General features: G+C 39.8%; 1 protein-coding gene across 1 annotated transcript; it reads left to right on the top strand.

Moving 5' to 3' along the window:
• The first annotated feature begins 2,629 nt into the window (after positions 1-2,629).
• On the top strand, positions 2,630-3,559 carry LOC130939309 (uncharacterized). Its single transcript, XM_057867422.1, has one exon. It carries the CDS (start codon positions 2,630-2,632, stop codon positions 3,557-3,559), a length of 930 nt encoding a protein of 309 aa, XP_057723405.1.
• The last annotated feature ends 9,018 nt before the right edge of the window (positions 3,560-12,577 follow it).

The raw sequence follows: 12,577 nt of genomic DNA, 5'->3' as shown, positions 1-12,577 counted from the left end.
CCTAATTATTTTATGTTTTTTTTAAAATATCTAAACATATAATTTTTTTTTTACTTTTATAAATTTTTCCGTGCTTAGCACGGGTTCATACACTAGTTTAATTTAAAAAAGCAATTTTGATTGATAAAACTTTTTTTTACTAGAATATAATGCATTTATTACAAACTAACCTGTAACTACTACCTACTTTCTACTTAGCTGTGTATCTGTTTCGGAATTTTGACTACTTGATTATGGAAGTCGGGTATATGTCAAGTACTTGTTTAGATTTTGACATAGCATTTAATAATTGACTAACCTCAAATGTCTAATTGGCTTTTTCAATTGAAAGTTTAAATGGTCTATACTCTATGTATTTTCTTCATAAGAGAATGATAAATGTGTCAATTTTTGTGTGGGGCCAGGCACCATGCCAAATTTGACCCTAGTCTATTGATGATTGCTAATGCTAAATGCCTAAATCATATATAGCTCAACCCCAAACTTATTTTTTTTTTTTGTGTCAGGGACCCGGGCCACCAACCTGGCCCAGATCCGAAACAGAAACCCTATTCCCAACCCGACCCGGATCTCAACCCCAAACTTGATTCAGTGAGTTGGGTGACTTGGGTCAATGAGAAGGTCCCTAGCCAAGGATAGATAATTAATTGTCTTTGAAAATTTTGTGTGGAACTATATATGAATCCGAGTAAATTGTGTTCGAAAATTGATTTTTTTTACATTTTTAATATTTATGAAAATATTTAATTATACCATTATAATATATTAGTTATTTTAATAATGGATTATTTTATTCAAAATTATATGAATTAATATATAAATATTTTTTTATTTATAAGAATAATGAGAACAACAACACTTTCTTTACTAAATAATGGTAGCAGCTAACATACACTAACACAGTTAAAAAATTGTACAAAAAATTATAAAATAAAAATAAAAACACATCAAAATTTTTAACTTAAAAACATTTTTTCAGCGTGAAATATAAAAATTATGACTCATCAAGATCTAAAAAATAACTTTATTATAATTAAAATAAGATAAGAGAATCATAAATTATTATACAAAATATATATACAACAAGTCAATTAATCTAAACATCAAAGTTTATAAATAAAAATTAATTAAAAAAATGAGAATACCACAAAAATAGAATTGTTGTTGTGTGGTCTATAATTTCAACCACAAACTTTTCATTTAGAAAATTTAAATGGTATAAGTAAAAAGTCAGATGTACAGAATATACTGTCTAAATTTGAATTGGCAGATGTTTCTATAAAGACGCATAAATCTAAAGCTCTTTTAAGTTAGGGATATATTTGTCTTTCTATTAAAATATTTAAATATGATTTGGTTCAAATTGTGTAAATCAATTGGATCGAATCGGGTTTAATAATTATAATGCGAACAATCAGGTTTACGATTGTTGTTATAATAAATTGATTTTGTTCTGATTTATTAAAAACAAATTATTAACCGGTTTAATAAAGATGTCCAATAATAACATAACACATGTAAACGTCTTTAAAAAAAAAAAGATATTTTTAGTGTCTTTATCAAAGTGATTTCTATTTAAATTTGCTCCCAACCATTAATAAATTTGTAACGATCCATTTTTTTTGTATTTGTAAAAATAGCTTTCTTTGTTCTCTTGTATTAAGAAATTGCTTGTTCTTACTCCTCCCCCAAGGTACGTCACCATACCCTCACCTTTATTGCCACCTTATACGGATTTTGACTTGAGCGTCGGAGTCCCTTTTGCAGGTGGTCCCCCCTCATCGCTCCAACAACCCGGGAGGCCGTAAAGCTCCATTCCTCACTCTCCAACACTAGCCCGGGAGACCCACTTACAAACCAGTGACCCAGGTCCAGGTCCCCTCTAACTACCACACACTCATAGCATCTCCGACCTGTTCAGGAACTGACGTCTTGAACACTGGCGCCGTCTGTGGTGACCCCTGGCCTGAATGAATTTTCTGTTGGGTCCAGTGGAAGGAGAGGATGGAGGCAAGCCACCTGTAGAGGAAATGGCTCACCTAACCAGTAGGGTGTGGCCTCCTTGGCTTCTTCCCGCAAATGCACAAGATCCCCCCAGGTGGGATGAGCTTCCCTCCCGTTCCCAGGAAAGGCGTCCCTTTGGAGGAATGGGGAGCGACAGCACGAGAATAATGCAGGAGCTGCACCACAGGGTGCAAAACCTTGAGAGGGAGCTGGCGACCAGGGAGCGCTACCAGCCCGGTCCGAGTCAACCTCGTTCTCGGTCTCCTCAGAGGAGAGGGGAAACTCGAGGAAGAAGCCCCGGAGAAACCGCTCCAGACGCACACCGACCTCCCAATCCCCCCCGACACGCTTGGAGTTAGAGGGCCAGGGGAAAACAGAGAAGTATCGTGGAGACGGCAAGACCCCATAATCTACACTCGACCCCAGCGAGACACGTCGAGGAGGAAAACCGAGAAGATAGCAAGGAGAGACCAAGAAGGTGACGACACCCTGTAATTATGGGGGCAACCCCTTTTCACCACTCTATTCTCGAGGTCCGACTGCCGAAACATTTCGACAAGCCAACAGACATGAGATACGACGGATCCCAAGACCCCATGAACATCTAACGGCCTTTGAGGCCAGGATGAACCTGGAAGGTGTGGGCGATAAGGTGAGATGTCACGCCTTCCCTGTTACCTTGGCGGGACTGGCAATCCGCTGGTTCAATGCCCTCCCTCAAGGCTCCGTGACGACTTTTGCGGACATAACTCACGCTTTTCTAGCTCAGTTCACCACGTCTATTGCCAAAGCCAAACACCCGATCAACTTGCTAGGGGTGACACAAAGAAGCGGGGAATCAACTAGGAAGTATCTAGACAGGTTTAATAACGAATGCATAGAGATTGACGGCCTGACCGACTCGGTGGCCAGCTTGGGCCTGACGAATGAGCTGTTGAATGAAGACTTCAGGAAACACCTCACCACCAAACTGGTGTGGACAATGCAAGAAATCCAGAAAGTGGTGAGAGAGTACATCAACGACGAGGAGGTCAGCCAAGTGGTGACAGCCAACAAGCGGCAACTCGCCTATCATACTACTCGTCAACCCGGGAGCGGGGAAAGGCCTAAGGAGCACTCTAAGGATGGAGGACCAATTAAACTCTTCAAGCCGTTCCCCTGGTTAGGAAAGTTTACTAACTACACCCCTCTAACGGCCCCGATCGTTGAGATGTACCAACAGATAGCCGACAAAGGCATCTTGTCGAAGCCTCGCCAGCTCAAGGACAGAACCAAAGGAAACAAGAACCTCTACTATGACTACCACAAGGGTTTCGGCCATAATACCCAAGATTGCTTCGACTTGAAGGACACTCTGGAACAGGCGATCCATGAAGGCAAGCTAGCGGAGCTCTCGCAGTTCATAAGAGAACCCAGAAGGCAAGAGCGCGACCGATCTGACGACGACAGAATCCATGCCGTGAAACCAAGACAAGAGCCCGAAGAGGACAACGACCTTGGCCTCACCGTCGTGAATGTCGTAGTCGGAACAGACGCCACACGAGATACAAGTTGACAACAAGGAAAGACGCTAAGGTCCTGGCCATGTCATCAGCTAGTCATGGTCCCACCCCTAGGAGAGTCCCAACGATATTGTTCAGACCGGAGGACCAGTGGTTCCACGACATACCGGAGAACCCTCCCATGATAATCATAGCAAGAGTGGAAACTGGTCTGGTCAAGCGAATTCTCATTGACACCGGAGCCTCAAACATCATGTTCCAAAATGTGTTTGACGCTCTGGGCCTCTAAGAAGCCGACTTAAAAAATCACCAGCACGGGGTGGTCGGCTTAGGGGATAATTTTATCAAGCCTGATGGAATAATCTCCCTCCCGGTCTCCATAGGGGGAGGTCAAGGAAAGAGGTCGCTAATGGCGGAGTTTGTTGTTCTGAGGGACTCCATGGTTTACAACCTTATCTTGGGGAGGAAAACAATCAACGAGTTCGGGGCGGTAATATGTACCAAGCTGCTGATAATGAAGTTTGTAGCTGATAATGGGTCAGTGGGATCCATCAGGGGAGATCTGGAAACGGCGGTCGCGTGCGACAATGCCATCCTCTCCCTAAGGAAGAAGTGGAAGGAGGCATCTGGGGTTTTCCTAGCCGATATGGACGCTAGGATTAACGATAAACCAAGACCAGAGCCTAAAGGAGACCTAGAAAAGTTTAGGGTCGGCAACTCGGAAGACAAGTTTACCTTTGTGAACAGAAACCTCCCCCACAACATGAAATAATCTTTGATAGCTATGATTCGAGAAAACGGTGACTTGTTTGCCTGAACACCAATCGACATGTCGGGGATCGACCCTCAGTTCATGTCGCATCACCTGGCCGTAAAGGCGGATACCATTCCCGTGGCCCAAAGACGAAGGAAGATGTCCCAGGAGAGAGCCAATGAGGTGGCCAAGCAGACGGCCAGCTTGTTGGAAGCGAGATTCATCTGGGAACTAGACTACTCGACCAGGCTGTCGAACATAGTCCTGGTCAAAAAGGCCAATGGAAAATGGAATATGTGTGTAGACTACTCGGACCTCAACAAGGCATTCCCCAATGACTCTTTCCCCCTCCCCAACATTGATGCTTTAGTAGGCGCGGCCGCGGGATATCGCTTTCTAAGTTTCATGGACGCGTACTCTGGCTACAACCAGATACCGATGCACCGGCCTGACAAAGAGAAAACGGCGTTTATAATGCCAGGTGGCATCTACTGCTACAGGGTAATACCGTTCGGATTAAAGAATGCGGGAGCAACTTATCAAAGGCTGATGACCAAAGTCTTTGGCAAACTTATCGGGAAGTTGGTATAGGTGTACGTGGACGACATCCTGGTAAAGACTAACCAATTGAAAGACCTAGTTAGTAACCTAAGGACTGTGTTCACGTCCCTCCGATGACACAACATGAGGCTTAACCCCCTCAAGTGTGCCTTTGCCATGGAGGTCGCAAAGTTCCTAGGTTTCCTGATAACCCAGAGGGGAGTTGAAGTCAACCCTGAGAAGTGTAAAGCAATTGTGTGAATGACGAGCCCAGGATCCATCAAGAAGGTGCAAAGGCTGGCCGGAAGACTCACGGCCCTATCCCACTTCCTCGGTGCGTCGGCAGCCAAAGCCCTCCCATTTTTTAACTTGATGAAAAAAGGAATAGCTTTTGAGTGGACCCTAGCATGTGAAAAGGCGTTCAACCACTTCAAGAGCATACTCTCGGCACCCCCAAGCCCAAGGACGGTGAGACGTTGTATATGTACTTGGCAATAACCGATGAAGCCTTGGCAGCCGTTTTGGTGCGATAGGAGGGGAAAACCCAACAACCGGTCTACTTTGTTAGCAAAGCATTGCAGGGGGCAGAATTAAGATATAGTAAACTAAAAAAGCTAGTGTATGCGCTCTTAACTTCATCCCAAAAGGTTGCGACAATACTTCCAAGGTCATCGTGTGATCATCAGAACGGGTCAAGTGATACGCCAGGTCTTGCAAAAATCTGACCTCCCGGGACGGATGATGACCTGGACAATCGAGCTATCTCAATATAACCTACAATATGAGCCCTGACATGCAATCAAAGCTCAGGCCATGGCCGATTTCTTGGTGGAAGTAACTGGAGGCCCTCACGAGATCCCGAACACGCGATGGAAACTTCATGTGGACGGAGCTTCCAACCAAACATTCGGGGGAGAAGATATAATCCTAGAAAGCTCAACCGGAATGGTATACAAGTAGTCCATCAAGTTCGAGTTTCCAGTGTCTAATAACCAAGCAGAGTATGAAGCCCTTATTGGTGGCTTGCTCTTAGCAAAGGAAGTTGTTGCAACAAGGGTAGAAGTGTGCAGCGACTCCCAGCCATGTGCACTGCAAAACATACAACAACTCGTTAGCTCGTTTAAAAAAAAGAAGAAGAAGGAAAGGGCAACACGCTACAACCAGCCGACCACTCACCTATATAACTCCTATCCATCTCTCGGTCACCCAATAAAAGATGAGGGTTGATGTTATTTTTGTTAAAAATGGCCAGCAACATGTCAGCGATGTTCTTATCCCGCTGAGTCCGACCTTTGTATGTTACCTTCGTCAAAGTATTGAACCCGGCCCCAAAGCTCCAGTAGGTCAGAATCCGCCGCTCCCCTCCAAGGTTAACCAGAAAGGATGTTGGCCCTCGGCAGGTTGGACCTTAAAAAACTTATCCTTGAAACCATGAAATGAAACCATAAAAACACCTCCATAGAGGCCAGCAAGTCTAGGTACTCACAAATCATCTCAAAACACCGGATGGCAACCCAATTGTTCGGGTGCAGCTGCGACGGAGCCATAACGTTAGGATTTTTGCTAGTAAAGAATTTTATAAAGTCGCGTTGTAAGTATAGATTCTGAACCAACAGAAATCCCTTCGTACAAACGTTTTGGTTGTCACAAGTAACAAACCCCTTTAAAATTGATAACCGAATATTTAAACCTCGGGTCGTCTTCTCAAGGAATTGCAGAGAGGTATGTTCTTATTATTGGTTATGAAGATTGTAAATCGGGGTTTTGAAGTTTGGGCAATGGGCACAGGTATATTTAAATGACAAGTAAAATAAATTAACAATAATAAAATCTCTTGGTAAGGTATAAGAACTGGAAGTCCTATCCTAGTTATCCTTATCAATTGTGATGAGAATTGGATTTTTCTCCCACTTTGTTAACCTCTAACTATGAAGGTAAGTTAAGTTGATGAATTAATTCGAATCCTCAAGTCTCAGTCTTTCCTTGGGAAAAGTTAGAGTTATTGGATCTCGAATCAATTCTTGAAGAATTCCAATTTTCAATCAACAATGAGTTTGATAACTCAAGAGTCACCAATTAATCAACCAAAGCCAAAAGGGAAAATATCTAAATTAAATTAAAAGCATTCATGTAAATAAAGCAATCAAACTATGTCTTAATATAAATTCAAGTCATAACATGTAGTGTATATCACTCTAATCTCTCTAGTGTATAGGGTAATCACTCTACTCTTCTCTAGTCATGCTTTCTAAAACTTTGTTCTTCATCTAATCAATCAATAAATATTTAGCATACCAATGCAAACATCATGAGGTCTTTTCAGGGTTGTAATGGGGCTGAGGTAAAGGTAAGGGTATATATAAGGCTAAGTGAGCTAGTAAAGTGAATCCTTGAATAGTCTAAGATCTCACCTAACATATACATACTCTATAAAAATTTTAAAATTATACTTAGCTTCCCATAATTTTCTCACTTTTTATCACATACTCATGTACCAATTTTATTTTGATTTTACTTCCATGTGCATTGATTTCTCTACAAAACTTATTATTGGGGTAATTTTGTCCCCTTATTCATAATTTTTTTTGAATCATAAAAGCAAACATAACTTATCAATGCACATGGATTTTCCATTATTTTTTTCTATTTTGGTTTTTTCATGAGTAGGTTCCCAAATTCCCAATATTCAAATAAATTAAAAACATGATACATTCCCTTATTAACCCATGTTCCCACAGTTTTTCCACACTTAAATTATACACAATATCTATCTTAAGCTAACCAAGGATTCAACTTGGGATTTTTATTTTGTTTTTCTGCTTAAAGCTAGTAATGTGGTTATGAAATAGAAGGGGGTTAAAAAGTTTAAAGTGGCTAACAAGGGTGATATAAAAGGTAGGCTTATTTGGGATAAGTGAGCTTAATAACAAATAATGGCATCAATCATATGCAAGCATGTAAATACACTAAATAATGGACATATAGAATGGAACAAATCAGAGATTGCAATTATAGAGAAGGAAAAACACAAGAATAAAAATTTATGGTTAAATAATATAACCATATAAATAAGCTCAAAATCTCACAGGTTGTATGTTCTTTGGCTCAAAAACCATGTTCCAAATACAACTTCAAACAAGTGTAATAAAAAATTTTATTCAAATTAGTGAAATGCTATAAAAAGTTTCTTGCAAAAGAAATTATTACTTTAACTAAGTGGTAAAATATGCAAAAATCAAACAAATATGCAAATGCAACAATGAACTATCAAATAAAATAAAACATTGGTGTTGAAATAGGAAATAACTAACCCATGGAGATCGGTATCGACCTTCCCACACTTAAAGATTGCACCGTCCTCGGTGCATGCTAAGATGTGCAGGTGGACGGGTTGTTCCAACTGATGCTTTTCTCTAAAGATTGTGCAGATGGACTTGTCTTCTCTCCCCATGTAAATGTCTTCCGCTTCCCTTCTGGGTGGCCATCCTGAAAGAAAATAGGGAAGAAAAGTAACCCAGAAATAATGATAAGAAAATAAATAAAGTATGGTTGGGATAATGTCAAATGATAAGGGTCTCATTTACATGGAAACTTCAACACGTACGTGAGAAAATAATAGAAGCCATGACATGCCAGTGAGACAAAATGTACAACAATGGGAAAGAGAGTGGGTAATGAAAATAATATAAGTTCATGCCAATGCAAAAGGAATACAGGTATAAAAGATTGATATTGACAGAAAATTAACATTACCCAACATTGTAAAACAAGTCATTAAGTATCAAAATGACACCAGAAAAGATGCAACAGTTAAATAAGAAAATCAACACCAAAGGAAAAATAATAAATTTAGAAAAGAAAAGAAAAATATGCACTAAATTAAAATACAATTAATGAAATATGCAAATAAATTAAGTAAAATAAAATGAAAGATAAGAAGAATGAGAAGGGAAAGAAGTGAGTAAGAAAGGAGGGAGGAAAAAATTAGGATTGGGGAAGAAAAGATAAGATATTTGGCAAATTAGGATAAGCTGTGCAGCGCAAGCGAAGCGGACGCGTGGGGCACGCGGTCGCGTAACTTGCGCTTTAAGTTAATCGATGCGGTCGCGTCAGTTACGCGGTCGCGTCAGTCACGCGGTCGCGTGACACATGTTATGCTTCTGGCGCGAGTGCAGCCTCGCGCTTGCACAACTCTCTGTTCGAATTATTTTATTTGCCAAATTTGGGGTGACGCGATCGCGTGGGGCATGCGATCGCGTGAGTGGGCTTTAGAAGGGAATGACGCGGACGCGTGAGCCATGCGTCCGCGTGGGTAGAATTGTGCGTTCAGCACCAGTCCAACACCACTCTCGCACAATAATTCGTTGTGCACCCTTTTTACGTCGAAAATCAGGGCACGCGGCCGCGTGGGTCACGCGGTCGCATGGGAGGCCATTATTCCCATGTGACGCGGACGCGTCGGCGACGCGGTTGCGTGGGTTGATGTGTGCCACTGGCACGCCTCCAGCCACGCTCCAGCATGACTTTCTGTTCGTTTTTATTTTCTCCCCTCTCCTTGCGACGCGGACGCGTCGCTGATGCGGTCGCGTCGCGTGGCATTTTTTTAATTAAAAGTATGCAAATGCAGATGCATGAAATGTGCTGATAAAGAGAAGAGTTATTGAAAAAAATAAAGAAAAGAACGATCATACCATGGTGGGTCGTCTCCCACCTAGCACTTTTAGTTAAAGTTCTTAAGTTGGACATTTGGTGAGCTCCCTGTTATGGTGGCTTGTGTTTGAACTCATCCAGGAATCTCCACCAATGTTTGTATCTCCAGTAACCTCTGGGGTCCCAAACTAAGCATGTGAGGCCCTTAAGAAGCTTCAAACAGATTCTTAGGCTCCCTGGGTAACAAGTGTCAGAGCAGATTCCAGAATCCCAAATCTTGCTTTTACACCCATCTTTGTCGGGATCTGTATTTTTCCAACTGGGTGATAAGTAATTTGAATTCTCACTGCAGTTACCAAACAGCTTCCTATACCCATTCAGTTGAGCTTTACACCAACCTTTACGTTTAAACTTAAAGCTTCCAACCATGATGAACCTTGTAGGACAATTCTTACCACTAGCCATCTTCTTTTTACTCTTAATGTTACAAAGAGCTCTAAGTTGACCATCCGTCTCCAGTAGCCCATATTCAAGTGGAATTAGAAAGCTAAGGGATATGAATTTTACTTACTTGAATATTTTGAAGGATGATGGCAACTTAGGGGGAGGTATTTTTAATGAAATTGCAAGCTCCACTCCCTTGTGCTCTTCTCTGATAATTACCACCTCTTTGCAAGCTTCTTCAATTTCAACCTCTTCCTCTTGGTAGCTTTCTTCCAATTCAATCTCCTCTTCATTGCTTTCCAAGGGCATGGGAGGTTGTGCTTCTTCTTCTTGAATCTTCATCTCTTGATCAACCTCTTCCAAGTCTTCAACTATGATATGCCTTGGAGGTTGTACACCCTCCTCAGCATCAATTTCGAACGTCTTGGAAGGGGGTTCTATGGCTGGACTTTCCCATAGAGGTTCTGCATCTCCTAAGTCTTCAACCACTTCTTCTTCTTCAATAATTTCGGCTTCCTCCACTTGTTCCAGTACAAAGTCATGCTCCGTACTGTTCACTGGAGTTTCTAGTATCTCCTTCATGCTACGTTCTTCATTAGATTGTCCACATGAAGCCATGGGGCTTCCTTGAGTGTTTGAACGTCGGGAAGCTAATTGATTTATCGCTTGCTCCAATTGATGAAGGGTTGCCTGAAATCGATCCACTGTTTCTTTGAAACGATCCTTTGTCTCTTGATGCGCTCGGCTGTCATAAATAGGATCATAGTGCTCTTGGATTGATGGATATGGAGATGGTGAATATTGAAGTGGTGGTTCTTGTGAGTAGTTGGGTTGGAATTGGGGTGGTTCTATATATGGTTCATATGGCTCATAAGGTGGTTGGTATGGTGGTTGAGGGTTAGGGTCATATGGAGGTGAATGGCGGAAAGGGGTTTGTGAGTATGGTGGTCCAAAGTCATGTTGATGAGAGGGTTCATAGGCATATGGTGGTGGTTGTTGATAGTCCATTGGAGGTGGTTGTTGCCATGAGGGTTGATCAAATCCTTGTGGCTCCTCCCATCTTTGATTGTTCCAACCTTGATGCCTGTTCTCATTGTAATTTCTTCTTTCTGCAACATAATTGTAACCAGACTCATAGCCAAATGTGTGAGAGTTCATAGTAGTGAGAGAAAATAAAAACAAAAAAATAACAAAAAGAAAATATTTTGAAAAAGAGATGATTTTAAAAAAAATTGAATTTTGAAAAATAAGATAAGATAAGATAAAAATTTTAAAATAAAAATTTGAATTTTTTTTAAATATTTACAATAACCAATAATAAGGCACACGTTTGCAATTCCCCAACAACGGCGCCATTTTGACGTTAGGATTTTTGCTAGTAAAGAATTTTATAAAGTCACGTTGTAAGTATAGATTCTGAACCAACAGAAATCCCTTCGTACAAACGTTTTGGTTGTCACAAGTAACAAACCCCTTTAAAATTGATAACCGAGTATTTAAACCTCGGGTCGTCTTCTCAAGGAATTGCAGGGAGGTATGTTTTTATTATTGGTTATGAATATTGTAAATTGGGGTTTTGAAGTTTGGGCAATGGGCACAGGTATATTTAAATGACAAGTAAAATAAATTAACAATAATAAAATCTCTTGTTAAGGTATAAGAACTGGAAGTCCTATCCTAGTTATCCTTATCAATTGTGATGAGAATTGGATTTTTCTCCCACTTTGTTAACCTCTAACTATGAAGGTAAGTTAAGTGGATGAATTAATTCGAATCCTCAAGTCTCAGTCTTTCCTTGGAAAAAGTTAGAGTTATTGGATCTCGAATCAATTCTTGAAGAATTCCAATTTTCAATCAACAATGAGTTTGATAACTCAAGAGTCACCAATTAATCAACCAAAGCCAAAAGGGAAAATATCTAAATTAAATTAAAAGCATTCATGTAAATAAAGCAATCAAACTATGGAACCGAACCGAACCGATAATCATAGTTGTAAGAACCGAACCGATAATCGAACCGGTCAAGTTACTGGTTCACTAGTTTATTGGTTCAACCGATAAATCGCTGGTTGAACCGGTAAAATCGATTTCACGTAAATAAAAAATATAAAATACTAAAAATAGTCATAAACTTAATAAATTCAAAATACATATCTTTAGTTCTTCACCAACATTTTAAAAACAACCAAATTTCAAAGTCTAAATATAACTAATACAAAGATAAACATGAAATTAGTTAGTACTAGTACATTAGTATCTTAATTAAACACAATAAGAATAAACATGGAATTGGTGTCTCACTGGCAGTGAGTCTTTATCTATTATTATATAATTTATTAAAAAAAGTCACAAAAGAAATATAATTTATTAAAAAATGATATTAATAGATATCATATAATCATAAAAAAAAACTGTGAATAATAAAAATTTTTTATTTATCTTTTTAATTTGTATATATTTAATAAAATTTATAGTTAAATAAAATATAATTAATTTAAAATTAAGTGATTTTATAATTAAAATAAATTGAATATAAATAAAATAAAAGATTGCTATATGTATTATAATTTGTCCATAAACTTTCAAAAGACATTGCAGCTGGGTGGTGGAATCATTCTCGTTGTATTCTAAGCTTAAGGGTTCAAAACCTATGGTGGCCATTTTGGAAAATTTTTCAAAATTC

Source organism: Arachis stenosperma, chromosome 7, assembly GCF_014773155.1.
Source record: "Arachis stenosperma cultivar V10309 chromosome 7, arast.V10309.gnm1.PFL2, whole genome shotgun sequence".
Lineage (NCBI taxonomy): Eukaryota > Viridiplantae > Streptophyta > Magnoliopsida > Fabales > Fabaceae > Arachis > Arachis stenosperma.
This window is presented reverse-complemented; position numbering and strand designations above follow the sequence as displayed.